This window comes from Schistocerca gregaria, chromosome 3 (assembly GCF_023897955.1).
Source record: "Schistocerca gregaria isolate iqSchGreg1 chromosome 3, iqSchGreg1.2, whole genome shotgun sequence".
Taxonomy (NCBI): Eukaryota; Metazoa; Arthropoda; class Insecta; order Orthoptera; family Acrididae; genus Schistocerca; species Schistocerca gregaria.
This window is the reverse complement of record NC_064922.1, coordinates 883,378,656-883,404,397: the sequence shown is the minus strand read 5'-3', so window position 1 is coordinate 883,404,397 and position 25,742 is coordinate 883,378,656. Positions and strand designations below refer to the sequence as shown.

Genomic DNA, 25,742 nt, shown 5'->3' with positions numbered 1-25,742 from the left:
ACTTTCTTATTGAACTGAGGAATAAGCAGTCTTGGTCACATTTATTTGATTTATTATTTACAGCCATCGTTGGATCCGAAAAAGAACAGTGACACAAGACATGCAGTTGCAAACAGAACAGATTAATAAGATGCATAATGCATAAATCTGTATTTAATTCTTCAGTTTATTTAGGTTGCAAATTTTTTTATAATTTGTGTATATGCCATTGTCTTGTTTCAGGTGTCAACGAAGGTGAACTAAGCTTATGCCTCTTCGCTTGGCAAAGCGTAGATACAGACTGTAAGAGCATGTTACGTGTTGCATTATTTGATCTTGATCGATGGTACAAGGAAGAAATGCCACAGTCTGGAACTGGAAGTTACATAGTAGTTTTCCATCTTGAAGACACACTGCACTCGTCTACCAATCCTGTCCTTGATGTGGTTGTTGATGAGAGTTCACTCCAGCCCTACCGCTCAGATACAGGACATGAAGAGTACTACAGACCATCTGCTTTATCTTTTGGTGAGGTTATCTTATTTTGATGGAAGCTGTATGTACTTCTATTAAGTTATATCTTTTACAGTGCTCTCATCAGCATCAAACCTTAGTTACTTACCTGGAATGATCCAAGCATGGTAACAATTTTGGCTGCTTATTTTTTTCCCTTGACAATATATTTAAATTTCAGTCTCCAAGGGAGCTCTGACAAACAGCTTTCTGATACTAAAATTTAGCAGACAAAATGGTACTCAGCATAAGAGACATCTACCTGCACTATTATGGCAAGGGAAGTAAAGGTCATTTTGTTGAATGTACACTCATGTAGTAATCAAAGGAAATGAGCAAATAGAATTGAGGGACATTTACAACAAAAATGTGTAGAAATAGACATGTAGATGCTACCACATATTATCCACTTGGCTGCTATTGCCTCACTGTTGAAGAGAAAAGTCTTGTTTGGCATATAAGTGACCCAAGGTTAAAATAATTGCTAAATCAGGGACCACTTTTTACAGTTTGTAACATATAATTCAAGAAGACTTGACATTGTAATTTTACAGAATGGGCATATGATTAGCAAAACTGAACAGTTCAAATTTTTAGGTGTTGAGGTAGATAGTAAACTGTCAGGGAAAGCACATCTTCAGGATCTTGTTCAAAGACTTAATGCTGTCATTTTTACTATTCAAATGGTATCTGAAGTAAGTGATTGTCCAACACTTGTTCTTTGCTTATTTTCATTCGCTTATGTCGTATGATATTATATCCTTTGAGAATGGGGGAGAGTTTCTCCACACACACATTCATTTTGAAAGCAAAAATCTGAAAGTGCAGCCCTACAATGTGCTATGTTTAGCAACAATGGTATGGATGCTAGTATTATTTAATTGCAAAGGTAGAATACAGGTAAGCTTTAGTTATCTGCTGGATCTAGTTCAGGACCAAGTTGAATAACAAAGAAGAACACACAATAGCTTTTTGTTGAAATTCCCAGCTTCCAGGTGTGATTTGAATATGTAGTATAGGAGGCACAAAAATGTGAGCCATCCTGATTATTAGTGGTTTATGTAACTTAAAAGTAGCGCAGAATACCCACTTGTAAAGATGTGTGCCAACAAACATAATGAAAAGTCCTGAATTGAATGCAAGTAATGGATTGAATAAAACTAATGTTCACCACAGGGGGTTGATAGGCACATAAACAAGAATTTGAACAATTCAATATCAGTATCATCAAAGTTTTCTATCTTCTCAATTTTTATATTCTGTGTCATGATAGCATATCAGTGTGCAGAAAGCTTAAATTTTCATCTTATGTTTCACTTTTTTCACAATATGTAGTATTTTTTAAGTAAGCACATTTACCACTTTTTTTTTTAAAAAAAAATCTCATTCTGCTGCATTTAACCATAATCAGTGTCATAGCATATATTGAACGAAGAACAACTGTCACCCACTACCTTCAGAGAATGATGGAAATTGAGTCCAAAGCACACACCTCTCACACAGTTGCAGCAAGACGTGCTCTGTTGGCTGGATGACAGGTGACCAGGGAGACCACAGAAGCAGACATACCTGCAGAATGTTTGTTGAACCATTGTGCTGGAGTTTATGTATATTGTCGGACATCACAGGCTGCCACTGGGGTGCAAACAAATGGAGGGACACGATCAGTCAGTCAGGTGTCTGTGTCATTTACCAGTGAGAGATGATGGCAGACTTGTTGATGGCTCCATCTTATCCTTTGTAAAAATCCTCCACATTGGTATCCTGTAAACAAGCAATGTGGATGGACTTGGATGGCTTATGAAGTACTTGTACCATACAGATGGCACATATAACACATAATGTTAATTATCAGTTCACAAACTTTTAGCTGTACATGTTAGTCAGTGTGATGTTTTCCAGGCTTAGTTGTCCAATACAGATAGTTATATTCCTCGGCCGATTGCTGCTGTCCATTACGTGGGTGAGCAGTAGGGGAAGTTGTTTGCAATGGTGATGTTGCCCAGAAATGAATTGGTGAATGATGTTACTCTGTAGTCTTTCTGTTAGTGTTGTTGTCCTTGGTTATGATACCTGTCAACCACACATGGTTGCTCGTGGCAGTGGTGGTTTTCCCTGAATCGATGTACTCGGAATACACTCTTGACATATTACATATTGCATTAAAATTGCTACACCAAGAAGAAATGCAGATGATAAACGGGTATTCATTGGACAAATATATTATACTAGAACTGACATGTCATTACATTTTCACGCAATTTGAGTGCATAGATCCTGAGAAATCAGCACGCAGAACAACCACCTCTTGCTGTAGTAACGGCCTCGATACGGCTGGGCATTGAGTCAGAGCTTGGGTAGCGTGTACAGGTACAGCTGCCCATGCAGCTTCAACACGATACCACACTTCGTGAAGAGTAGTGACTGGCGTATTGTGATGAGCCAGTTGCTCGGCCACCATTGACCAGACATTTTCAATTGGTGAGAGATCTGGAGAATGTGCTGACCAGGGCAGCAGTCGAACATTTTCTGTATCCAGAAAGGCCTGTACAGGACCTGCAACATGTGGTCGTGCATTATCCTGCTGAAATATAGGGTTTCGCAGGGATTGAATGAAGGGTAGAGCCACGGGTCGTAACGCATCTGAAATGTAACGTCCACTGTTCAAAGTGCTGTCAATGTGAACAAGAGGTGACAGAGACGTGTACCCAATGACACCCCATACCATCACGCCGGGTGATATGCCAGTATGGCAATGACGAATACACGCTTCCAATGTGTGCTCACCGCGATGTCGCCAAACATGGATGCGACCGTCATGATGCTATAAACTGAACCTGAATTCATCCAAAAAAATTATGTTTTGCCATTCGTGCACACAGGTTCGTCTTTGAGTACACCATCGCAGGCGCTCCTGTCTGTGATGCAGCGTCAAGGGTAACCACAGCCATGGTCTCCGAGCTGATAGTCCATGCTGCTGCAAATGTCGTCAAACTGTTCGTGCAGATGATTGTTGTCTTGCAAACATCCCCATCTGTTGACTCAGGGATGGAGATGTGGCTGCATGTCCATTACAACCATGTGGGTAAGATGCCTGTCATCTCAACTGCTAGTGATACGAGGCCATTGGGATCCAGGACGGTGTTCCGTATTACCCTCCTGAACCCACCAATTCCATACTCTGCTAACAGTCATTGGATCTCCACCAATGCAAGCAGCGCTGTTGCGATATGATAAACCACAATCACAATAGGCTACAATCCGACCTTTATCAAAGTCGGAAACGCATTTCTCCTCCTTAGACTGGGATTACGACATACTACACTACTGGTCATTTCTTCTCCTTACATGAGGCATCACGACAACGTTTCACCTGGCAACACCAGTTACCTGCCATTTGTGTATGAGAAACTGGTTGGAAACTTTCCTCATGTCAGCATGTTGTAGGTGTCGCCACCGGCACCAAAATCCGGCCATGATCAAATGTGTGAAATTAGGACATCTTGCCACATCCCAGTCATATGACATGCCAAACTATTTTAGTTTCTGTGGCAACAAGAGCATTCTGGCTACCATACAGCATTATCCTTAATTAAATGATTGTGTAAGAATTCTACCAAAGTATTGACACCAACATAATCATCAGTGTGTAGGTGTAGTATATAGGCACTCTGAAATTGCAACAAAAGTACTTTCCTGACGTGTTAATCAGTTTTGTTGCATCTTTGAGGGCAGTTACATTATCCCTAATCAAAGAATGAACAAGTGTTTTGTAGATTATATTTCTGTAAAATTTCCCTCTAGAATGTATATCATTAGAACTGATTGTTCAATCTGAATTATTCTTAAAAAAATTCAGAAATCTATCACTCTAGTCACCCCAAGTACATAAGAGCTGTGGCACCAGAATATCTGAAAATTTTGTACAGGGAAACCTCTATATAACGTTTTTCAAGGGACCACAAATTCTGAACACTGTATAGAGGAAAACACTATAAAGAGGAAGGCTTCCAAATAGTAATTCTAGGGCATTACTGAAGATCAGGATACCACTAATCAGCTTTGACAAATGGTGCCATAGATGCCATTTTAAATTTTCACAACATATGATATTCATTGCAAATGATCAATGTATCAACTGATTAGTTTTTTTTAATTACAACATGGGGCTCGGTAGGTGGATGGGTGAAAGTAAATAGGTGAGTTTGTACAGTAAAAAGTTATAACAGATTCTTAAGATTGACATCATTCTCCAAAGCTGACAGGTGCTATCCCATTCTTCAGTTGACCCAATTATAGAATATGAGCCACATTTTGTTTATGATATACTGAACATATTACATAAAAAACATAGTAAATGGCACAGATTGAAAAAGAATTAGTTACAAAACAATTACTTCAATAATTAAATTATCAAATGGAACTTAAATTTGCACAAAACTCTAGGAACCTAAGCAATCTGAAAATAACATATCTATGGTTTTTTAAATATTCAAGCAGGCTTGCTTGTTTTCTGTTTCTCCTAGACTCTATGGCAATCATTTCTTGCTCCAAATGAGCAAGTTGAACTACTGTTCTGTCCTCAAGTCTATGGGCCATCATGTATCTCCTGAATGTTTCAAAGGCTTCAGCTGCCTTAGTATATGAGGGCACAGGGTCACCTTCCTTGTCACTGTCACTTTCACTACCACTATTACTATCCAAACTTCTCTCTGCAGTCAGCTCCTCAATACTTTGTACTCCTGTGGTTGCCACGTTGTCATCCACAGCCACAAAGTCCTCAAAAGTGACAGAATCACTGCCTATTAATTGGTGAAACTCTTGCAAATCACTTGCAACTTCTTCCACAGGAGCTGCCATCTCATTCTCACAGAATCCCGCTTTTGTGAAACAGTTTTTTATAGTTTCAGCACTTACTTTCCTCCACAAGTACATAATTAAATTTATTGCCTGTAAAATCTTCAGTTTCAGTTGTGAGCTTTGCTGGCTTCCCAGTTTTCTTTGGTCCATCAAATTCAAGGCCTTTTTTACAAGGGCTGTCCTATATTTAACCTTAAGGGCGTGTATTATGCCCAAGTCCAAAGGTTGCAGACGGCTGGTGTAGTTGGGTGGCAGGAAAATTACTTTAACATTTCTCAGAGCGGGTACGTGTGGTCGATGTGCCGCATATCTATTCACAAACAACAGCACTTTTCTTGCAGCACTCCCCATTTTGGCGTCAAATTCTCTTAGGAAACGTAAAAATATTTCACTCGTCATCCATGCCTTGGCATTGTTTGTTTATTTGCACGGAAACGTGGAAATGTTTTTAAAGCACCTCGGATTTTTTGGCTTCCCGATAACCAAAGGTTTCAGTTTCTCACTACCATCAGCGTTTGTACACAACAAAACGGTAAGTCGTTCCTTGCTCTTCTTACCACCATGGCAATTTTCCCCACGAAAAGTAAATGTATCATCCGGCATTAAATTGAAAAACGTGCCGGTTTCGTCAGCGTTATAAATGCACGCAGTTTGTAGCCCTGTATCAGATTAGGGAGGGTCTGCATCCACTGAACTACAGTTGGTTCGTTCACACTTTTACTTTCTCCACATTCCGATTTGTACACAACACCACGACGCTGTCGAAATTTATCAATCCATCCATTGGATGCCTTAAAATTGTCCATTTCTAACTGCAGTGATATTTGAAGTGCCTTCTCCTTCAAAATAGTTTCGTTTATAAGAATGTTTGCAGCATGTGCTTGCTGAAACCAAGTTAATAAAACTTTCTCCATCTCGTCGTAAGTCAATTGTTTCAAACGTATACGTTTCGAATTTCCACAATTCTCAAATCCTTCCATTATCGACGATCTGTTTTTCATAATAGTGTTGAGTGTTGAAGGGGCCAGTCCCAATTGCTTCGCTAGCTCCATGCGGCTCGACTCACGCCAGGAGATGCCTCCAATTTTTTGATAATAGAAACCTTCTCTTCCAGAGAAATATTCCGCTTTTCACTCATGTCCACTGATGAAAGCTTTAAAAAAACGTTATATTGAAGACACTTACTAGGCACACGAACTGTTTGCTGCTCAGCTCACACAACACGCTACTAAAGTACTAATACAAAGCATCGACTGAAATGGCACCAAAAAAATCGCAAGCAGAATGTGCATCGCATGTCACGTGGCCCGGTTTCGCAGCTGACATACGAAATATGCTGAGTGCGGGCTTTCCGAGTTGGTGCAAACTGTGAAACCACCGGACAGAAAACAATGCGTCTACATCCAGTCTCTTAAACGTTACAAAGAGGTAAATAATTGACCAGGGTTCCAAAAATATGAGCGTTACATGGAGGAAACTGTAATATAGAGGAAATGCAGTAAAGAGGAAAAATTAACGTTGTTTATATGGGCTTTTAGTCGGGACCGAAAAAAACGGACCTAACTTAGAGGAAAACTTTATATGGAGGAACGTTATAAAGAGGTTGCACTGTATGATGCATGAAATTTTTGGAGGTTACATCATGATTACAGTTTTCATTAGTGGTTGCTGTCATTCACCTATCATTCTGGCAGGAGTAACGTGTTGGAGTGGTGGGTGGTGCCCAAGTCTGGTATTACACTGCTTTTGCGGATACACATGTCCACAATTAGATCCCACTGATGAAAGATCTGACAGTAAGTGTACAGTATTTTCTCCTTCCTTGCTAATATCAGTTATCATGGCTTGGAGTCTTAGCTTTGATCTACATCTGCATCTACATCTACATAGATACTATACAAGCCACCATACGGTGTGTGGCAGAGGGTATCCTGTACCAATACTATAATCCGGTCATCACAAGAATAAATGTGTTGTAAACATTGCACTATGTATTCTTCCATGTTTGCTGGAACTTCATTGGGTTTCTGTTTCACGTGGGACTGTAGCTAAGCTGTCTCGAGTACTATCAAGTTCGATAATAAGGGTACATTTTGTGCTGTGCATTACGCGCACATCAACTTAGCAATAATATGGGACAACTTTACTGGCACATTTAACTCGGACAGCACTGGCCAGCCAGCTAGTACAGCTAGCCTTCAGTGGCGTGGCCATCTCAACTGCTAGTGATACGAGGCCATTGGGATCCAGGACGGTGTTCCGTATTACCCTCCTGAACCCACCAATTCCATACTCTGCTAACAGTCATTGGATCTCCACCAACGCAAGCAGCGCTGTTGCGATATGATAAACCACAATCACAATAGGCTACAATCCGACCTTTATCAAAGTCGGAAACGCATTTCTCCTCCTTAGACTGGGATTACGACATACTACACTACTGGTCATTTCTTCTCCTTACATGAGGCATCACGACAACGTTTCACCTGGCAACACCAGTTACCTGCCATTTGTGTATGAGAAACTGGTTGGAAACTTTCCTCATGTCAGCATGTTGTAGGTGTCGCCACCGGCACCAAAATCCGGCCATGATCAAATGTGTGAAATTAGGACATCTTGCCACATCCCAGTCATATGACATGCCAAACTATTTTAGTTTCTGTGGCAACAAGAGCATTCTGGCTACCATACAGCATTATCCTTAATTAAATGATTGTGTAAGAATTCTACCAAAGTATTGACACCAACATAATCATCAGTGTGTAGGTGTAGTATATAGGCACTCTGAAATTGCAACAAAAGTACTTTCCTGACGTGTTAATCAGTTTTGTTGCATCTTTGAGGGCAGTTACATTATCCCTAATCAAAGAATGAACAAGTGTTTTGTAGATTATATTTCTGTAAAATTTCCCTCTAGAATGTATATCATTAGAACTGATTGTTCAATCTGAATTATTCTTAAAAAAATTCAGAAATCTATCACTCTAGTCACCCCAAGTACATAAGAGCTGTGGCACCAGAATATCTGAAAATTTTGTACAGGGAAACCTCTATATAACGTTTTTCAAGGGACCACAAATTCTGAACACTGTATAGAGGAAAACACTATAAAGAGGAAGGCTTCCAAATAGTAATTCTAGGGCATTACTGAAGATCAGGATACCACTAATCAGCTTTGACAAATGGTGCCATAGATGCCATTTTAAATTTTCACAACATATGATATTCATTGCAAATGATCAATGTATCAACTGATTAGTTTTTTTTAATTACAACATGGGGCTCGGTAGGTGGATGGGTGAAAGTAAATAGGTGAGTTTGTACAGTAAAAAGTTATAACAGATTCTTAAGATTGACATCATTCTCCAAAGCTGACAGGTGCTATCCCATTCTTCAGTTGACCCAATTATAGAATATGAGCCACATTTTGTTTATGATATACTGAACATATTACATAAAAAACATAGTAAATGGCACAGATTGAAAAAGAATTAGTTACAAAACAATTACTTCAATAATTAAATTATCAAATGGAACTTAAATTTGCACAAAACTCTAGGAACCTAAGCAATCTGAAAATAACATATCTATGGTTTTTTAAATATTCAAGCAGGCTTGCTTGTTTTCTGTTTCTCCTAGACTCTATGGCAATCATTTCTTGCTCCAAATGAGCAAGTTGAACTACTGTTCTGTCCTCAAGTCTATGGGCCATCATGTATCTCCTGAATGTTTCAAAGGCTTCAGCTGCCTTAGTATATGAGGGCACAGGGTCACCTTCCTTGTCACTGTCACTTTCACTACCACTATTACTATCCAAACTTCTCTCTGCAGTCAGCTCCTCAATACTTTGTACTCCTGTGGTTGCCACGTTGTCATCCACAGCCACAAAGTCCTCAAAAGTGACAGAATCACTGCCTATTAATTGGTGAAACTCTTGCAAATCACTTGCAACTTCTTCCACAGGAGCTGCCATCTCATTCTCACAGAATCCCGCTTTTGTGAAACAGTTTTTTATAGTTTCAGCACTTACTTTCCTCCACAAGTACATAATTAAATTTATTGCCTGTAAAATCTTCAGTTTCAGTTGTGAGCTTTGCTGGCTTCCCAGTTTTCTTTGGTCCATCAAATTCAAGGCCTTTTTTACAAGGGCTGTCCTATATTTAACCTTAAGGGCGTGTATTATGCCCAAGTCCAAAGGTTGCAGACGGCTGGTGTAGTTGGGTGGCAGGAAAATTACTTTAACATTTCTCAGAGCGGGTACGTGTGGTCGATGTGCCGCATATCTATTCACAAACAACAGCACTTTTCTTGCAGCACTCCCCATTTTGGCGTCAAATTCTCTTAGGAAACGTAAAAATATTTCACTCGTCATCCATGCCTTGGCATTGTTTGTTTATTTGCACGGAAACGTGGAAATGTTTTTAAAGCACCTCGGATTTTTTGGCTTCCCGATAACCAAAGGTTTCAGTTTCTCACTACCATCAGCGTTTGTACACAACAAAACGGTAAGTCGTTCCTTGCTCTTCTTACCACCATGGCAATTTTCCCCACGAAAAGTAAATGTATCATCCGGCATTAAATTGAAAAACGTGCCGGTTTCGTCAGCGTTATAAATGCACGCAGTTTGTAGCCCTGTATCAGATTAGGGAGGGTCTGCATCCACTGAACTACAGTTGGTTCGTTCACACTTTTACTTTCTCCACATTCCGATTTGTACACAACACCACGACGCTGTCGAAATTTATCAATCCATCCATTGGATGCCTTAAAATTGTCCATTTCTAACTGCAGTGATATTTGAAGTGCCTTCTCCTTCAAAATAGTTTCGTTTATAAGAATGTTTGCAGCATGTGCTTGCTGAAACCAAGTTAATAAAACTTTCTCCATCTCGTCGTAAGTCAATTGTTTCAAACGTATACGTTTCGAATTTCCACAATTCTCAAATCCTTCCATTATCGACGATCTGTTTTTCATAATAGTGTTGAGTGTTGAAGGGGCCAGTCCCAATTGCTTCGCTAGCTCCATGCGACTCGACTCACGCCAGGAGATGCCTCCAATTTTTTGATAATAGAAACCTTCTCTTCCAGAGAAATATTCCGCTTTTCACTCATGTCCACTGATGAAAGCTTTAAAAAAACGTTATATTGAAGACACTTACTAGGCACACGAACTGTTTGCTGCTCAGCTCACACAACACGCTACTAAAGTACTAATACAAAGCATCGACTGAAATGGCACCAAAAAAATCGCAAGCAGAATGTGCATCGCATGTCACGTGGCCCGGTTTCGCAGCTGACATACGAAATATGCTGAGTGCGGGCTTTCCGAGTTGGTGCAAACTGTGAAACCACCGGACAGAAAACAATGCGTCTACATCCAGTCTCTTAAACGTTACAAAGAGGTAAATAATTGACCAGGGTTCCAAAAATATGAGCGTTACATGGAGGAAACTGTAATATAGAGGAAATGCAGTAAAGAGGAAAAATTAACGTTGTTTATATGGGCTTTTAGTCGGGACCGAAAAAAACGGACCTAACTTAGAGGAAAACTTTATATGGAGGAACGTTATAAAGAGGTTGCACTGTATGATGCATGAAATTTTTGGAGGTTACATCATGATTACAGTTTTCATTAGTGGTTGCTGTCATTCACCTATCATTCTGGCAGGAGTAACGTGTTGGAGTGGTGGGTGGTGCCCAAGTCTGGTATTACACTGCTTTTGCGGATACACATGTCCACAATTAGATCCCACTGATGAAAGATCTGACAGTAAGTGTACAGTATTTTCTCCTTCCTTGCTAATATCAGTTATCATGGCTTGGAGTCTTAGCTTTGATCTACATCTGCATCTACATCTACATAGATACTATACAAGCCACCATACGGTGTGTGGCAGAGGGTATCCTGTACCAATACTATAATCCGGTCATCACAAGAATAAATGTGTTGTAAACATTGCACTATGTATTCTTCCATGTTTGCTGGAACTTCATTGGGTTTCTGTTTCACGTGGGACTGTAGCTAAGCTGTCTCGAGTACTATCAAGTTCGATAATAAGGGTACATTTTGTGCTGTGCATTACGCGCACATCAACTTAGCAATAATATGGGACAACTTTACTGGCACATTTAACTCGGACAGCACTGGCCAGCCAGCTAGTACAGCTAGCCTTCAGTGGCGTGGCCATCTCAACTGCTAGTGATACGAGGCCATTGGGATCCAGGACGGTGTTCCGTATTACCCTCCTGAACCCACCAATTCCATACTCTGCTAACAGTCATTGGATCTCCACCAACGCAAGCAGCGCTGTTGCGATATGATAAACCACAATCACAATAGGCTACAATCCGACCTTTATCAAAGTCGGAAAACGCATTTCTCCTCCTTAGACTGGGATTACGACATACTACACTACTGGTCATTTCTTCTCCTTACATGAGGCATCACGACAACGTTTCACCTGGCAACACCAGTTACCTGCCATTTGTGTATGAGAAACTGGTTGGAAACTTTCCTCATGTCAGCATGTTGTAGGTGTCGCCACCGGCACCAAAATCCGGCCATGATCAAATGTGTGAAATTAGGACATCTTGCCACATCCCAGTCATATGACATGCCAAACTATTTTAGTTTCTGTGGCAACAAGAGCATTCTGGCTACCATACAGCATTATCCTTAATTAAATGATTGTGTAAGAATTCTACCAAAGTATTGACACCAACATAATCATCAGTGTGTAGGTGTAGTATATAGGCACTCTGAAATTGCAACAAAAGTACTTTCCTGACGTGTTAATCAGTTTTGTTGCATCTTTGAGGGCAGTTACATTATCCCTAATCAAAGAATGAACAAGTGTTTTGTAGATTATATTTCTGTAAAATTTCCCTCTAGAATGTATATCATTAGAACTGATTGTTCAATCTGAATTATTCTTAAAAAAATTCAGAAATCTATCACTCTAGTCACCCCAAGTACATAAGAGCTGTGGCACCAGAATATCTGAAAATTTTGTACAGGGAAACCTCTATATAACGTTTTTCAAGGGACCACAAATTCTGAACACTGTATAGAGGAAAACACTATAAAGAGGAAGGCTTCCAAATAGTAATTCTAGGGCATTACTGAAGATCAGGATACCACTAATCAGCTTTGACAAATGGTGCCATAGATGCCATTTTAAATTTTCACAACATATGATATTCATTGCAAATGATCAATGTATCAACTGATTAGTTTTTTTTAATTACAACATGGGGCTCGGTAGGTGGATGGGTGAAAGTAAATAGGTGAGTTTGTACAGTAAAAAGTTATAACAGATTCTTAAGATTGACATCATTCTCCAAAGCTGACAGGTGCTATCCCATTCTTCAGTTGACCCAATTATAGAATATGAGCCACATTTTGTTTATGATATACTGAACATATTACATAAAAAACATAGTAAATGGCACAGATTGAAAAAGAATTAGTTACAAAACAATTACTTCAATAATTAAATTATCAAATGGAACTTAAATTTGCACAAAACTCTAGGAACCTAAGCAATCTGAAAATAACATATCTATGGTTTTTTAAATATTCAAGCAGGCTTGCTTGTTTTCTGTTTCTCCTAGACTCTATGGCAATCATTTCTTGCTCCAAATGAGCAAGTTGAACTACTGTTCTGTCCTCAAGTCTATGGGCCATCATGTATCTCCTGAATGTTTCAAAGGCTTCAGCTGCCTTAGTATATGAGGGCACAGGGTCACCTTTCTTGTCACTGTCACTTTCACTACCACTATTACTATCCAAACTTCTCTCTGCAGTCAGCTCCTCAATACTTTGTACTCCTGTGGTTGCCACGTTGTCATCCACAGCCACAAAGTCCTCAAAAGTGACAGAATCACTGCCTATTAATTGGTGAAACTCTTGCAAATCACTTGCAACTTCTTCCACAGGAGCTGCCATCTCATTCTCACAGAATCCCGCTTTTGTGAAACAGTTTTTTATAGTTTCAGCACTTACTTTCCTCCACAAGTACATAATTAAATTTATTGCCTGTAAAATCTTCAGTTTCAGTTGTGAGCTTTGCTGGCTTCCCAGTTTTCTTTGGTCCATCAAATTCAAGGCCTTTTTTACAAGGGCTGTCCTATATTTAACCTTAAGGGCGTGTATTATGCCCAAGTCCAAAGGTTGCAGACGGCTGGTGTAGTTGGGTGGCAGGAAAATTACTTTAACATTTCTCAGAGCGGGTACGTGTGGTCGATGTGCCGCATATCTATTCACAAACAACAGCACTTTTCTTGCAGCACTCCCCATTTTGGCGTCAAATTCTCTTAGGAAACGTAAAAATATTTCACTCGTCATCCATGCCTTGGCATTGTTTGTTTATTTGCACGGAAACGTGGAAATGTTTTTAAAGCACCTCGGATTTTTTGGCTTCCCGATAACCAAAGGTTTCAGTTTCTCACTACCATCAGCGTTTGTACACAACAAAACGGTAAGTCGTTCCTTGCTCTTCTTACCACCATGGCAATTTTCCCCACGAAAAGTAAATGTATCATCCGGCATTAAATTGAAAAACGTGCCGGTTTCGTCAGCGTTATAAATGCACGCAGTTTGTAGCCCTGTATCAGATTAGGGAGGGTCTGCATCCACTGAACTACAGTTGGTTCGTTCACACTTTTACTTTCTCCACATTCCGATTTGTACACAACACCACGACGCTGTCGAAATTTATCAATCCATCCATTGGATGCCTTAAAATTGTCCATTTCTAACTGCAGTGATATTTGAAGTGCCTTCTCCTTCAAAATAGTTTCGTTTATAAGAATGTTTGCAGCATGTGCTTGCTGAAACCAAGTTAATAAAACTTTCTCCATCTCGTCGTAAGTCAATTGTTTCAAACGTATACGTTTCGAATTTCCACAATTCTCAAATCCTTCCATTATCGACGATCTGTTTTTCATAATAGTGTTGAGTGTTGAAGGGGCCAGTCCCAATTGCTTCGCTAGCTCCATGCGACTCGACTCACGCCAGGAGATGCCTCCAATTTTTTGATAATAGAAACCTTCTCTTCCAGAGAAATATTCCGCTTTTCACTCATGTCCACTGATGAAAGCTTTAAAAAAACGTTATATTGAAGACACTTACTAGGCACACGAACTGTTTGCTGCTCAGCTCACACAACACGCTACTAAAGTACTAATACAAAGCATCGACTGAAATGGCACCAAAAAAATCGCAAGCAGAATGTGCATCGCATGTCACGTGGCCCGGTTTCGCAGCTGACATACGAAATATGCTGAGTGCGGGCTTTCCGAGTTGGTGCAAACTGTGAAACCACCGGACAGAAAACAATGCGTCTACATCCAGTCTCTTAAACGTTACAAAGAGGTAAATAATTGACCAGGGTTCCAAAAATATGAGCGTTACATGGAGGAAACTGTAATATAGAGGAAATGCAGTAAAGAGGAAAAATTAACGTTGTTTATATGGGCTTTTAGTCGGGACCGAAAAAAACGGACCTAACTTAGAGGAAAACTTTATATGGAGGAACGTTATAAAGAGGTTGCACTGTATGATGCATGAAATTTTTGGAGGTTACATCATGATTACAGTTTTCATTAGTGGTTGCTGTCATTCACCTATCATTCTGGCAGGAGTAACGTGTTGGAGTGGTGGGTGGTGCCCAAGTCTGGTATTACACTGCTTTTGCGGATACACATGTCCACAATTAGATCCCACTGATGAAAGATCTGACAGTAAGTGTACAGTATTTTCTCCTTCCTTGCTAATATCAGTTATCATGGCTTGGAGTCTTAGCTTTGATCTACATCTGCATCTACATCTACATAGATACTATACAAGCCACCATACGGTGTGTGGCAGAGGGTATCCTGTACCAATACTATAATCCGGTCATCACAAGAATAAATGTGTTGTAAACATTGCACTATGTATTCTTCCATGTTTGCTGGAACTTCATTGGGTTTCTGTTTCACGTGGGACTGTAGCTAAGCTGTCTCGAGTACTATCAAGTTCGATAATAAGGGTACATTTTGTGCTGTGCATTACGCGCACATCAACTTAGCAATAATATGGGACAACTTTACTGGCACATTTAACTCGGACAGCACTGGCCAGCCAGCTAGTACAGCTAGCCTTCAGTGGCGTGGCCAGCTGCAGATCACACTTAAAAAAGACAGGCAGAGGAGCAATACAACTTGAATGGTATTTAATTTATCAGAATGAAATAATACACGGCAAATCTCCCACAACACGCTCCTTAGACAGCTGACAAAAACCGCTACACGTTATCGTTTAGCTATTAAAAACGAGAATGATGATAATTCCTGACTGAAAGGCAGGGTAATTTTGCTGCATAAGCTGTATGTAATGTAAGAGATTATTGAAAAATTTCAATGTATAGTTAAATATTGAAGCCACTGAAGGTATTACTTACACTCAGTCGTCTGGTGATCTCTTAGTTCCTTTCTTATCCGAATCTGAGAAATACATTTTAGTTCTGGAAGTGTCACCTGCTACGTTGATAATGAGCCTATCAACAACAGAATTCGTGAAGACAACCGGGCACAACATTTTCTCTTCTTCTTTTATGACAAGCCATTCTATATCCCACCAGCGTTCAGCAGTGACGTGTGAAAAACCTGCATGTGTTAGTTCCAGTACATCTGGCAACTTAACAGCTTTGTTACTTCTCAGGCCGAATCCCACAGCTTGGCTCCAGATCAGTTCTCTTGTGTGCATACTGTAATGGTACAGTAGCAAATGTAAAACTGCAGCATTTGTATGATGTGCTCGATGCTGTTTTTCATGTTTCTACGATACTTTTCTACCTCCGTGATATGAAACAATGGACACAGTCCAAATAAAGAGGATTTGGTTTTTCATTTTTGCCTTAAAAATTAAATTGTTATTTTCTTCTAATTTAAACAACTTTTATGAACAGTCTTTCATAAGACATCTATCATTAAGAATTTTTATTTGAAATGGAAACAGAAATTTTGCATCCATTATGCAATTAGAAACAGGAAGATGTTCATTATTCGTAAGAAATGATGATGAGTTTTATAACTATGAGCTGTAGGCATTTCAGATTGAATGAAGGGAAAAAGAAAAAAAGATTTAAACCATCGCACGAATAACCCTATCTGTTCATATACCATTATGCCTCTGTCGGCACTACACATTCAATGCAGATTTCTTTACTAACTACATTATATACAACACTGGGAAAACTTCAAAGCCGATTATCTCCATAAATTTATGAAAAACATTAAGAACAGCCTATTTCTTGGCACTTTTTAACCATGTTCCATGCACATGTTTCACTAAGGGACAGAAAGCAGCCTTAACCATTTTTTTCTGCCCATTAACATCGCGGCAATTGGACACAATGCTGCAGAGGCTGTGACTGTGTAGCTACAGCATGATTAAGAAAAACGTTGAAGGCTGTAAATACATTTGAATATCTTACAGTTTCATTTAACATAACTTGTTAATAAGATATCTAATACATAAGTAGGACCTACTTCCAAGAGAGTAACAACACCAATGTACATGTGCTACCACTTCTGATGAAGCACCGCATTTGTGTTTGTTTACATCAAGTTTGTTCTTACGATGAATGGATTATAGTCATTTCCTTCGCTTGTCCACTCGCAAATAGAGCAAGGATAAAAAAACTGTCTATATGCCTCTGTATAGCCCTGATTTCTCGTATCTTATCTTCTTCGTCCTTCCGTGCAGTGTATGTTGGCAGCAGTAGAATCATGTGGGAGTCAGCTTCAAATGTCATTTCTGTATATTTCTCTACAGGTTTCTTAAAAAGAACTTTGCCTTCCCTCCAGGCATTCCCATTTGAGTTCCCTAAGCATCTCTGTAACACATGTTGTTTGAACTTACTGGTAATAAATCTAGCAGCCTGCCTCTGAATAGCTTCGATGTCTTCCTTCAATCCAACTTGGTTCGGATCCCAAACACTCAAGCAGAACTCAAGAATAGGTCGCATCAGTGTCCTTTATGCTGTCTCTTAGACAGGTGAACCACCCTCTCCTAAAATTCTTTCACTAAACTGAAATCGACTATCGGCCTTCCCTACCAAAGTTCTCACATGCTCATTCCATTTTGTGTTTCTTCAAACAATACACCTAGATATTTAAACAACCTGACTGTGTCAAGCAGGACATTAGTGACACTATATCCGAACAGTGTGTGTTTATTATTCTCACTCATCTACATTAATTCTGTTAACCACCCAGTGGCTACATTGAAGCACTATTTTTATCAATCAACTGATGACAGGCTGACACAACATACAATTTATTATAAACATTTTGTTTTTCTCTTGTATACAAAAGTCACGTGCTTCTTAGCATAGAACTGATCATTGTTTTCTATGTTTAGTAAGCATAGAAAGTGGTGTTTCCATTTCACGCTAAGTATTTTAATGACTGACTCAGCCATTTTCTTCAGATGCTGCGTGGTGCCATTTTACATACTCTCTGCTTGGGCTGCAAGCAGACTGTGAACTATTGTTGGTTTCGTGTCACTATTTACAGATGATTGTGTTTGACTCTGACATCCAGTACTATTTTTGAGTTTTTTTTTTTCGTCACACACTCTAAGGAATAATATATTAAAAACAAAGATTCCAAGACTTACCAAGCGGGAAAGTGCCGGTTGACAGACACAATAAAATAACACAAAAACACGCACTCAAAATTTCTAGCTTTCGCAACCAACGGTTGCTTCTTCAGGAAAGACGAAAGGAGAGGGAAAGACGAAAGGATGTGGGTTTGAAGGGAGAGGGTAAGGAGTCATTCCAATCCCAGGAGCGTAAAGACTTACCTTGCGCGTGCACACACACACACACACACACACACACACACACACACACACACACACACAGTATATACCTATCCTTTTTTCCCCCTAAGGTAAGTCTTTCCGCTCCCGGGATTGAAATGACTCCTTACCCTCTCCCTTAAAACTCACATCCTTTCGTCTTTCCCTCTCCTTCCCTCTTTCCTGAAGAAGCAACCATTGGTTGCGAAAGCTAGAAATTCTGTGTGTGTGTGTTTGTGTGTTATTTTATTGTGCCTGTCTACCGGCACTTTCCCGCTTAGTGAGTCTTGGAATCTTTGTTTTTAATACATTTTTCCCATGTGGAAGTTTCTTTCTATTATATTTGCTGTAAGGAATAAAGTTGTTTGAAAACCCAATAAAGGGGGACATAGGTTTTAGTATAAACAATGCTCTGGGTCTGGAACATTGTCCAGAAAATAAGGTTTCCACTTATTTTTCTCAATGAAAAACATGTTTATTGGCATTGAATATTCATGTGTGGAAAGCTTACACTTTTACCCATTTTTTACATAATCACTGTTGAGATCAATGCATTTTTGCATTCAGTGTACCATCTTCTGTATGCCTGCATTGTAGAACTCTCATGCCGCATCACGATGTTAGTGTAAAACCCCTTCTTCAGCTCCTCTCCGGTTGTGAAATGCGCCCCATCCAGGTGTTTCTTCAGTTCAGGGAAGAGATGGAAGTCACTCGGTGTATGTGTGGACTGCAGGGCAGGTGTGTGACAGTCTCTCATAAAAATTTGTTAATGAAATTGGTTGTGACATAGGCAATGTGCAGGTGAGCACTGTTCCGATGGAAACTCACTCCCTTCATGAGCATGCCTCTCCTCTTGTTTTGGATTGCGCAGCAAAGGTTTTTCAACATTTAACAGTAGTGGTCCACATTGATTGTTGTACTCGCAGGCAGGAATATTCTCAATTATAGTCTGTTCCTGTCTCAAAACAATCACTTTGCTGGCAGACTAAACTTCTGCGGCTTTGGCGACACTGGATGTTTCCACTGACGGGATTGTTTTTTCATTTCCAGTGTTGCATAGTGGATCCAGGTCTCGTCCCCAGTGACAACAGAGTTCAAGAATTCCTCATTATCAGTTGTGTGGGTCTAAAGTATTTCATGGGCCACTTCCAGATGTGTCTGCTTGTGGGCTTTTGTAAGCATTCTCGGGACTCACCTTGCACAAATCTTGGCATACCCTACATGGCCTGTCAAAATTTTGTCAGTGCTGATCTTGCTGACTTTAGAGCTCGTCTTGCAGACTCCAAACCATCACCTTTTGACCTTTCAGCCATTGCGTCTTCCACTTTCGCAATCGTTTCATCCGAAACCGATGGGCATCCAGAGCGCTGTTCGTCATGAACGTCTGTACTTCAGTCTATGAATTGTTTGCACCATTTGTGCACATGTTGCACGCTCATACAAGTTCCTTTGTAGAGTTAACAACAATTGGGACTGAATTTCCACTGACGTAATCTGTTTTGAACACAAAAAACAAATCACAGACTGTAATTCACACATAATTTTAGAAGTGATTGTTAGCTCAATTTCTAACAGCTGTCAAGCAAAGACTGCGTGTCACAGATAGCTCGCTGGGGCAGGTAATAGGAGAGGGAGAACCAAGCTACAGGCTGGAGCTTCCGGATCCTGCGTAACTGCGTTCCTCGTGACTGCAGGTCCTTGGGAGCCTTATTTTACAGACAATCCTGTACTAAGATCGCGCCAACTATCACATCCACCAGAGCTAGGAAATGTTGAGTGAATGTGCATTCTAGAGACTATCAGTAGGGGCTCTGAACAACTAAAGAGCATCAAAGGGAATAGTGGATGTTGGGAGTCAAACTCACCAGCAGCTATGTTGGTGGAATTCGGGCAGTGTGTGTTCAAAACAGCATAATTAGCAGTACCTAAAGAATTATGGGACAGTGTCAAAATATCATGCATAAAATGAAAACTACTTGGTTGTACATCCAGAACAACACAAAATAATGGTCTAACACAGCTGCATTGGCATATTAAAAGTGTGTGAAGTTAACATACTGTAGGCAGTCAGCGTATTAGACAAGAATTTAACCTCACTTTTACTGTGTATGTGTATTGGTTAAGGGAATGTTTGTTTGGTCTGTTTCAGTTTCACAGATACTCTTTGAAGATGAATTGGTGGAAATCAGTCACCCCGGTGAACAGCAGTTTTTGCTCTCACATCTTGATAAAAGTGGTCCTCTTGCTCTGCTGCACCCTGCTCAACTCTACAAGCATTGTCTCAGCATTGGATTACGACCGGCACTTTTTGATATCACAAGTCCCTCAAGTGAAGTATCTTTGGTATGTACTTGAATCTTTTATTTTCAAGCAGAAAGTTTTCAAAATGATGGATACAGTGTGAAATGTTTCCTCATCCTGTGAGTATATTCAGGACTGCAGCAGTCGTGCATAGTAATAATTGACATTAGACATACATTTAAATTTTCATATTTTCTCAGTTTACTTTCTCAAAGTTTGATAAACTACTTATAAAATAGAGAAAAAAAGTGATTCATTGTTCGTGTTCACTTTCTATCATTTATTAAATAATTCATATACTTTTATATTTGATGAAGTTTGGTTTCCTTAGCGTAATTTGTTCCTAGAGCTCTATCTCATATGTGTTGGACTAATTTTTAGGTTTTAGTTGGAGTCTCTTTTTTTCTAGTAACTAGTTGTACATGTTGGAGATTAGTTAATTAAGCAGGCTTTCAGAGGCTTTGAGTAATTAATGCAGGGAACCACTACTATGTACTGGGATGTTTGTGAAGAATGGGCATTTTAACGTATCTCAGCCCAAGGTAAAACAATTTTTTGGTTAGTCATTCACCACATGTTATACTGTGGTGACTGTTGTGTATGAAAACTATGTATCCAGTGGATCTGAAAATGTAACATTGTGGCTTACAGAGAGTTCTCTGCATCTCCATGACTTCCCGTATGTCTTGTGGAACGTCTGGAGTTACGTGCTGAAAGAATTTCTCAATGCTTTTAGCACAATTCTTTATCAGCCTTGAACAGACATTGAGCCGTGTAGGACTTCATTATTCCTGGTAATGAGTTATCTTGCATGATAAGGTCCATGCTTGTAAGTGGCTGGAGACACTGCTAAACCATGCTCCGTCAGCGTCCTTAAAATTGTTCATCAAGAAACTAATGCACCTGAATAATAAAGTGCACTGGAGCCGTTTCCTTCTGCAACCACATGTAAGTGATAATACGTAATTCCCTTGTCTTTACAACAGGTCCAGATACAAATTTCCATTCATGCACCCTTCGAAAAGACATAGTTCGAACAAATATCATGATGACATTCTGGTCTGTATCATAACATGAGGCTGGTTTCTTCTAACTTTTACTTGTAATGGGGTTTTTCCGTAGACCAAAGAACCACGTTTCCCCTGTGTGAACTGTGACATATTGTACACCCTTTAGCATGGCACGAAATTTGGAAGTTGCACAAGCAAGGCACATCAGGCTGCAGCTTGCTGCTGCATGTTGACGGATAATTCATTCACAGTAGTCGGCATCCTCCTCGTTTTCAAGTCTCTTGTAATGCGGCCCTGCATGGTTGACTACAGTACTTAATGTTAAACTGCTCCTTTGCAAATGAATTTCTTTGGAGACTGCTTAATTGATTGAGTGCAGGCAGCCTGTGTTTCTTTTAGTGTTTTCTTAAGTCTGCTACATGCCCTTCCTTCGGCACTGCGTGAAACAAAAGTATGTACGAGGGTCACTCCAAAAGTAAGGCACACTGTTTTTGTAAAAATACAGTTTTCATTCTACATGTCTGAAAGTTTTGCAGTGTATAGATACATCCTTCCCACTTGTTTTCAAACTTAGTTAAACCTGTTCCCGTGAGTGGCGCCGTCACAGCGTGTCTTCAAGATGGCTGCTACACTTGGCATTCATCAGAGGCAACGTGCTGTCCTAGAATTCCTGTACTGTGAAAATGAGGCAGTGAGAAACACCCATAAGAGGTTGAAAAAGGTGTATGGAGATGCTGCTGTTGATCACAGTACAGTTAGTCGGTGGGCAAGCAGGTTACATGATGCTAGCGGGCACTCCAGACAAAGTGCAGAGAGTTAACGAATTGGTGACTGCTGACAGACGCATCACAGTGGACCAATTGTCACGCTATGTTGGGATAGGGGAAGGAACTGTTTGCAGAATACTGAAAGTGTTGGCGCTAATAAAGGTTTGTGCCAGTTGGGTTCCCGGGATCTTGACAGTGGCTCACAAAGAAACAAGAAAAACGGTATGCAGCGAACTTTTGAAACAGTATGAGAATGGTGGAGATGAATTTCTTGGAGGAATTGTGACCGGTGATGAAACATGGCTCCATCATTTTTCACCAGAGACGAAGAGGCAATCAGTGGAGTGGCATCATGCAAATTCAAAACCACACCTTCTGCTGAAAAAGCTATGGCTACGGTGTTTTTTGATTCTGAAGCTTGTGGACATCATGCCAAGTGGAACCACCGTAAATTCTGATGCATATGTGATGACACTGAAGAAACTTTAAGCTCGACTGAGTCGTGTTCGACCACATTGGCAAAAGTAGGAGGTTTTACTGTTGTACGACAATGCAGGGCCACATGTCAGTCAAAAAACCATGGAAGCGATCACAGAACTTGGATGGACAACACTGAAACAACCGCCTTACAGTCGTGATTTGGCTCCATGTGACTATCATCTCTTTGAGAAACTGAAAGACACTCTTTGTGGAACAAGGTTTGGAGATGATGACTCCCTTGTGTACGCTGCCAAACAGTGGCTCCAACAGGTTGGTCCAGAATTTTACCGTGCGGGTATACAGGTGCTGGTTCCATGACGGCGTAAGGCAGTTGAGAGGGATGGAAATTATGTGGAGAAATGAAAATATTGTTCCTAAAGAATGTATCTACACACTGTAAAACTTTCAAACATGTGGAATAAAAGATGGATGAAAAAAAAAAAAAAAAGACCTTGCCAAAGTGATCTGTAAACACACTCAGTTATCCCTGTCATTGTTTGTGCTGTATTTGGAAGTTCAGGCACCCACATACACACCATCAGTATCTCCTCAACAGTATAACTGAGTATGGACTCATCAGCCACGGCTTCCCATGTGAAACAATGAAATACTGAGACAAAATAAAACTATTGAGAACAAGGCTTTTTGCCTGTTTCATAGGAGCAATACCACTAAAACAAACTTGATTTCCCCAGTTGTACAATTTCAGTTGGTGCAGGTATTTCTTAGGTACCCTGTAGGCTAAAATTTCAGTAGCCGTACACAGTCTGTGCAAGTGTTAGCTACAGTGTCATAAACTGGTGTCTTTACTTGACTGCAGAATTAGTAATCCAATCATATCATATCCCATGACTGAGCTAGACGAGGGACAGTACTACCTTGACAAATCTGTTGGTGAATAAACTATACATGGAGTTGCTTCATAACGTTGTGTGCAAAGCATGCCATTGTCCTATTACATTAAAATTACATAATCCTATCAGTTTTCAACAATTGGACTTTGTTGGTGCTGTATATCTGAGGAACAATTTGTAGGTTTTGTTATTTAGCTTACTACAAATTGCATAAGATCAGGTCAGAAACATAATTTATAATACCAGCTCAAAAATTTACAATTACAGTAAAACTTAATTTATGTGTTTTTCAACGGACAACAGAAAAAAACCTAAGTGTGAAAAATGCATATATGAAATATAGCACCATATTACCAAATTAATTGGTAAACACAAATGAAAAATCCAGTAAATAAAAAGTTACATTCTACAAAACATTATATAGGCTTACTAGGTAATGTACTCAACAAAGATATAAAGAAAAATGTAAACCCATACAGAGAAGAATATGTTGCTTTGTAAAAAAGTCCGTAATTTTTGCTTGCTTTTTTTCTTTGCTGTGGCAATAGTGTACACTGTACCCTCAAAATGGGATCACTCTGTCATTATTTCACCAGAAACATTGTGGTATGTCACAAATTGTTTAATTATTTCTAACGCATTTACTGCACCGTTAAACATCACGGAGGAATGCTGAGGCTCGTCTATATCAATCTCATCGTCAGTTTCTTCCTCGCCCAGGTCCAGCGATGCACATTGAACTATCTCATGGGTTCAGTAGTGATGAGGTTTTCATCAATGTTCATGTAATCCTCAAATGATGCTTGCTCTTAAAGTCAATCCCATTCTTCATCATGAGGTGAAATACGGTCAGTATGATCATTTCCACCATGATCATGGACTTTATTTCCAAATCCAGTTTTTTGGAAACAGTTTTGAATGGTATCATCTGAAACTCTGTGCCATGAAGCTGCAATGTAGTGCATTGCCTATAAGAAGAAACAAATTTAATTAATTATTTCTCGAAGTGTTCCTTGGCTCCAGTTGCACAACATGAAATAAATGGCAAGTAAAAATTTTGCCTGTAAAATGTTTGTTTTCTTTTCTTCCTTTTTTTCGATGTTTATACACTTGATGGCATGCTGCATGAGCATTTTGCGATAATGCAACTTGAAATTATGTATCACTCCAATGTAAAGTGGCTGGAGCTCGCTCGTGCAATTCGCTGGGAAGAATTCCACAGTCACATTTCTCAAATAAAAAGTAAGGGAAGGATATGCTACACACCTGTCTACGAACAATAAAATCTTCTGGCCTGCTGCACACATTTTCTCATCAACACTTCGAAGCTAGCTTTCGAAAAGTTTTGTCATCATCCACGATTTTTTGTTACTAGCATATTTTGTGGGAAAAGTGACAATGTTCTTAAAACAATGGGGCTTGGCAAATTTCCCGATTGTAAGTGTTGGGAGCTTCTCACTACCATCACGTTTGGCACATAACGGCACTGTTACATCTTGTTTACTTTTTTTTCTTCCATGGCAGTTCTTGTTTTTGAATGCTATTGTGTTGCCAGACATTCATTGTAAAACAAGACTGTCCCATCCGCATTGGAAATGTTTTTAGGAACATATCGGGATGTCAGTTCTTTCAAACGGGTTTCCTTCCAATGTCGCACTGTCTAGGAATTGACACTTTTGCTTTTGCCACATACATTTTGACAGCTGATGCCAAGTCTTACCTTAAATTTGTGCAGCCAACCTGATGTAGCACTGAAATTTTCCACACCGAGTCAAATTGCAGATTCATTTGCTTTTTCACAGAGCATTGGGATGCTAATAGGAATGCCTTCTGATCTATGTTGCCTGAACCACTGCAACAAACAATCTTCCACGTCTTCATATTTCCTGCCCTGAATGCATGTCTGCTTACTAGTAGAAATTCTGAACATGCATGCACTATCTTCTGTTTCCTTTGCCTTTGCTACTATATAATTTAAAGCAGATGCAGAAATTTCTAATTCCTTGGCAATATCCAGTCGCTTTCGATTGCTGTTTTCTTTCACAACTCTCAAAATTTGTAGTTTTTCAGCTATAGTAATGCTTTCCTAGTTTCTTCCGCTCATGTAACCAGTTCTCAGAATAATTAGA

At 39.7% G+C, this 25,742-nt stretch overlaps 1 protein-coding gene across 2 annotated transcripts in view; it reads left to right on the top strand.

Annotated features, from left to right (window-relative positions):
* LOC126355049 (platelet binding protein GspB) overlaps positions 1-25,742 on the top strand; it is a 309,208-nt gene that overhangs the window by 40,838 nt on the left and 242,628 nt on the right. For both annotated transcript variants that reach the window (XM_050005202.1, XM_050005201.1), the window contains exons 8-9: positions 223-507; positions 20,351-20,544. In XM_050005202.1, the coding sequence (XP_049861159.1) occupies positions 223-507; positions 20,351-20,544 (479 nt within the window). The remainder of the gene's footprint in view (positions 1-222; positions 508-20,350; positions 20,545-25,742) is intronic.